This window comes from Cydia pomonella, chromosome 11 (genome assembly GCF_033807575.1).
Source record: "Cydia pomonella isolate Wapato2018A chromosome 11, ilCydPomo1, whole genome shotgun sequence".
Classification (NCBI taxonomy): domain Eukaryota; kingdom Metazoa; phylum Arthropoda; class Insecta; order Lepidoptera; family Tortricidae; genus Cydia; species Cydia pomonella.
Window position 1 is genome coordinate 19,410,486 of NC_084713.1, and position 5,321 is coordinate 19,415,806.

Consider the following 5,321-nt stretch of genomic DNA (forward strand, 5'->3'; position numbering starts at 1 on the left):
ACATGTAAATAATAAACCTTTTGGTGTGTTTAGTGAATAACTGCCTACTGCAATTATGTAATGTTGCTCTATTTGTACTAGAACTAGTCAAACCAGTTCTATAAAAAGGAAGAGAACATCATGCAAAACCACATCCAGCTAATTACGACTCAAGAAAACAACCCATTGTCCACATTTTCAGTGGCGACTCTATTGAAATTTTGATTAAAGCAATACAAACAAAGTACCGCCATATTTATAAAAGCTCGCGAAGCTCGCTTCTGTTCATGCCAATCTTGCGGCCAGCAACTTGTTGCCGTTGTGAACTTTTAAGAAAAACGAGATGCGCGCATCGGACCTCTCTGTCGGGGGAGGAGCGAGCGAGCGGGGAACCGGCCGGTCGCTCAACTTGCCGCACGCCGTCACTCAGTCGATGCCTACTCGCCGTCGGGAGCGGTTGTCACGCTTCTCCGCACGGCCCGTTATGTGTACTTCGTAACAAGTTTGACGGGAAACTCGTGAAGTCGGAAAATGTGCGCGTCAACAAACCAAGTGACGATTTGAATTGAGTGACAGTTGAAAAGTGTTAAAAATGTTGTCAATGGGATTATTGGCGGTTGCCGTCTGGAGTTGGACGTGGCTGGGAGCCGGCGGGGCCTCGCTGACGAGCCGGGTGGCGGAGGCGCCGCAGGAGTGCGAGTGGCAGCGCGTGTCGGGCGGGCCCGGCGAGCCTACGCGCGTGCAGCTGGCGTGCTCGCTGCGCACGGCCGCCGGCGCCACCGACTTGCTGGCCGGCCTCAGCGCCTCGCAGGCGCAGCGCATTACCGCGCTCGACCTCCACTGCACTGATACGCTTTTCTTCGAAAGCTCGCTCGACGTCGGCAGAAGAAAAGAGGAAGGAACCGAACTCCTCTCCCGGTTTCATAATTTGAAAGAACTGAGAATAGAATCTTGTAAGATAAGATACGTTCCTTCGGCAGTGCTTTCGCCGCTAAGTGGTTTACGTGCGTTGAGCATACGGACTCATAACACGGATTGGTCTGCGATGTCTATGGAATTCCATCGGGACACGTTTCGCGGATTGACCGATCTAAGAACGTTGGACTTGGGTGATAATAACATTTGGGTGTTGCCGTCGGAGATATTCTGCCCGCTGTACAACTTGAAAGAGTTGAATGTGACACAGAACAGGTTGCAAGACATCTCTAACCTGGGATTCTCGGACTGGGGTAATGGTCCCACCGCCCCCGGGAAGTCGTGCAATACTGTATTGGAAACGCTGGAAATGTCGCACAACGAAATTAGCGCGCTGCCAGATAACGGCTTATCGAGCCTGCGCGCTCTTCAAAAGTTGTTTTTACAAAACAATAGAATATCTAACGTGGCTGATCGTGCTTTCGTCGGTCTCAGTGATTTGCAACTACTCAATTTATCTACAAACGCCTTGACTGGATTACCGCCTGAAATGTTCCAGTCCTCAAGAGACATTAAACAGATATATTTGAATAATAACTCACTTAGTGTGCTCGCACCTGGACTCCTGGAGGGATTAGATCAACTACAGATATTGGATTTGTCCGTGAACGAGTTGACTAGCGAGTGGGTAAATAGAGACACTTTCTCAGGATTAGTTCGCCTTATAGTTTTGAACTTATCCCATAACAGAATCACTAAAATTGATGCGCTGCTATTCCAAGATTTGAATAATTTGCAGTTTCTAAGTTTGGAGTATAACAACATAGCGCGGATCGCGGATGGCGCATTTTCTAATTTGAAAAATCTTCACTCGCTCTCGTTGGCTCATAATAACATTATCGAAGTGGACAGCAGCCATTTTTCGAACCTATATGTATTGAATCAATTATTCCTGGACGGGAACCGAATAACAAAAGTGGACCTACGCTCTTTCGAAAACATAACGAAACTCCACGATTTAGGCCTTAGTGGAAACCAGTTATCCGAAGTACCGGAAGCCATAAAGACGTTGAGATTCTTGACATCTCTAGACTTAGGCATGAACAGAATTACTAAAGTTACTACCACGCAATTTGAGGGCTTAGACGATTTATATGGCTTACGACTTGTGGGAAATAAAATCGAGAAGATATCAAAGGACACTTTTGTTGCTTTGCCGTCTCTGCAAATATTGAACTTGGCCTCAAATAACATTGATCAGATTGACGACGGAGCTTTTGCGTCGAACCAACAATTGAAAGCTATCGGATTAGATGGAAACAAATTAGTGGATTTAAAAGGGATATTTACAAACACTCAGCCCCTTGTTTGGCTTAACGTATCAAATAATGAGTTGCTTTGGTTCGACTATAGCCACATTCCCTCGAATCTGGAGTGGCTCGACATGCATGAAAATAAAATAGAGAAACTGGAGGATACTTACGGCGTGAAGGAGTCTTGTAACGTGAAGATGCTCGACGTCAGTCACAATAAAATAAGAAGTATCGACGAATTCTCATTCCCGAGCAGTATTGAGACGGTCGTTATGAATAATAATCATATCGAAAAAATAAACCCCGGCACTTTTCTTCAAAAGTACAACCTCAACAAAGTCATGATTTATTCAAATAAGATAAAAACACTCGAAGTCGGCGCTTTTGCGATATCAGCTGTTCCCGAGGAGAAAGATTTACCCGAGTTCTATATCAGCGAGAACCCATTCGTGTGCGACTGCACAATGGAGTGGTTGCAGAGAATTAACCAATTAAGTGATCTACGGCAGCGCCCGCGAGTAATGGATTTAGAAAGTGTAAGGTGCTCTTTAACTCATTCACGAGCAAAATTGGACGTGCTTCTACTCGAGGTCAAATCTTCAGAGTTTCTGTGCGAGTATGATTCACACTGTTTCACTTTGTGCCATTGTTGTGACTTTGACGCCTGTGATTGCAAGATGACTTGTCCAGATAGGTGCTCGTGTTATCATGATCTCACTTGGAACTCCAACGTGGTCGATTGTTCGGCCGCCGACTACGATCACGTGCCGGACCGAATACCGATGGACGCGACCGAAATATACTTGGATGGAAACGATCTAAAGGAATTAGGCAATCACGTTTTCATTGGTAAAAAAAGGCTCCAAGTTTTGTATCTCAATAACAGCAACATTAACACAATACAAAATAGAACATTTAACGGGATCGAGTCTTTAAGAGTGCTCCACTTGGAAAACAACAACTTGGAAGTTTTGAGAAACACTCAGTTTACGCGGCTACAGAATTTGAACGAGCTTTACTTGAGCGACAACAAAATCAAAGTCATAGAAAATGATACGTTTAATTACCTTCCGTCGTTGGAGCTTCTGAACCTTGACAATAACGGGTACGTTGATTACATGCCGTGGCGAGTCATTACCGAGAACAACCCGCGCACTCGCGTCTCCGTCGACGGGAACAATTGGCTCTGCGATTGCAAAGACGTCGCTCAACTTAATCAATGGCTTATAAAAAAGTCAAAAGACACCGAAACCATGATGTGCTACTTCGCTCACGGCCAGCCAATGAACAAAACTATAGCGACCGTAGCGAAGGAATGCGTATCAGAAACCGCTACCGAAGAAACAGAGACCGAGACCCTAAAGCGATTATTCATTGAGTCGCATGACGGTGTAGAAAATTACATTCCATATATCGCGGTGGTGCTCATAATAGCAATTATTCTTTTACTAATGTGCGCTCTACTCTTCATGTTCAGAGAGGACTTTAAGTTATGGATGCACTCGAGATACGGTGTACGAGTGTTCAGTTCCACGCCCAAAGACATGAACGACAACAAAAACAAGCGCTTCGACGCTTTCTTTGTGTACAATCCGCGGGACGAGGATTTCGTGACTCGCGCAGTTAGTTCCGAGTTAGAAAACTCCGGACACTCGTTGTGTCTACAGCACAGAGACTTGCAGTTAATTGAAAGACGCTCCGGCGATAGTTTAGTGAGTGCATCGGAAAGTTCTAAGAGACTAATAATAGTGTTATCGATAAACTTTTTACAGCAGGAGTGGTACGCGGCAGAGTCGAGAGCGGCCGTACAAAGTGCTATAAACTCAGTGAACGTTAGACATCGGCGTCAAAAAATAATATTCCTAGTGACGACAGACTTAAGTGCCATAAACATAGATCCGGACTTAAAAGTGTTGCTAAAAACGTGTACAGTGATCGTGTGGGGGGAGAGAAATTGTTGGGAAAAGCTAAATTTTCGGTTACCGGATGTGGACGTGACTTTGCCGAATCGGACGCTTCATAACGCTAATAATATGAAAACGGGGAACCGGGAAGGGTTCGGGCGACATGGGAACTTGAGGTACACAGCGCCGCCTACGTCTCAGGACCCGTGGTACAAGTATGGGATGGCGCCGCCGGTGCTGATGATGTCGAGCCCCATGCACTCCACCAGTGCGAGCGCGGAGGTGTCCGCTCGCAGCACGGAGGACGAGACGTGCTCCGTGGCCAGCAGTGATGGCCGACCTGAGGGTCTACCGCACCACCACAGCTACGTCTCCATCGACAATCATCAGTGCGAAGAACGACCTTTGAGGCCTGTGCAACAAATACCCATGTCTAACACTAGGCCTAACAATATGCGAAAGACTTACTTTGTTTAACTATTTATAAATAGGAATCATGTAAATTTGTAAATATAGTTTGTAACATATTAAAAATAACTGACGATTCATGAAAGTACCTAAGCTCTGTATACATTTTAGTTAGCAAATGTTGGTGCTGCATTAAAGCTATTAAGTGAACATTATAAAATTGTTTCTCATGGCTTAATAGTGAAGGTAACAAAATGACGGGAAAATTTAATCGTACCAATTTGTCGCATTTATAAATGTATTTGTACCTGTCAGCTTTATTCTCTCAACTTCGAAAAAGCATTTTTGTTGTAGAGCCTAACATTCCTGTCTTTGTATTGAATAATGTTTGTAACTGGTAATGTAATGATCGTAACTGGTATTTTAAGGTTCCTGATTAATTTAATCCTGGTATAAGAAACAGGTTGTATCGGTATTTGTGATAATGTTATAATAATGTGGAAGACTACGAAATAAAGTGAGACGAGAATGTTGTAAAATAACAAGAATGTATAAATAATTTAAGGCGTTTGGTTGGATTGTTTCAAACATAATTGTATATAGAATGTTATGGAAAGATATAGAAATTTATGACTGAAGTGTATGTAGGCAGTATGTCTGAAACAATGTAACCAGAGTTGTTAAAGAACTGAACTGTACCCTAGTCAATTGTAAATAGCTACTTTTATAGAAATAAGTACATAATTTGTGATGTAATTTTTAGTTAGACTATGAAAATTTTCGTATTTATTACGCTTCCAAT

At 43.7% G+C, this 5,321-nt stretch overlaps 1 protein-coding gene across 1 annotated transcript; it reads left to right on the top strand.

Annotated features, from left to right (window-relative positions):
• The first annotated feature begins 386 nt into the window (after nt 1-386).
• Nucleotides 387-4,905, top strand: LOC133523049 (toll-like receptor 6). The gene has a single exon (XM_061858556.1). The coding sequence runs from the start codon at nt 572-574 to the stop codon at nt 4,586-4,588; it is 4,017 nt and encodes a 1,338-aa protein (XP_061714540.1). The 5' UTR covers nt 387-571; the 3' UTR covers nt 4,589-4,905.
• Nucleotides 4,906-5,321: the final 416 nt, after the last annotated feature.

Bases quoted from the DNA above. Each gene is read 5' to 3' on its own strand.
- LOC133523049 (XM_061858556.1), top strand. From the start codon at position 572: ATGTTGTCAATGGGATTATTGGCGGTTGCCGTCTGGAGTTGGACGTGG.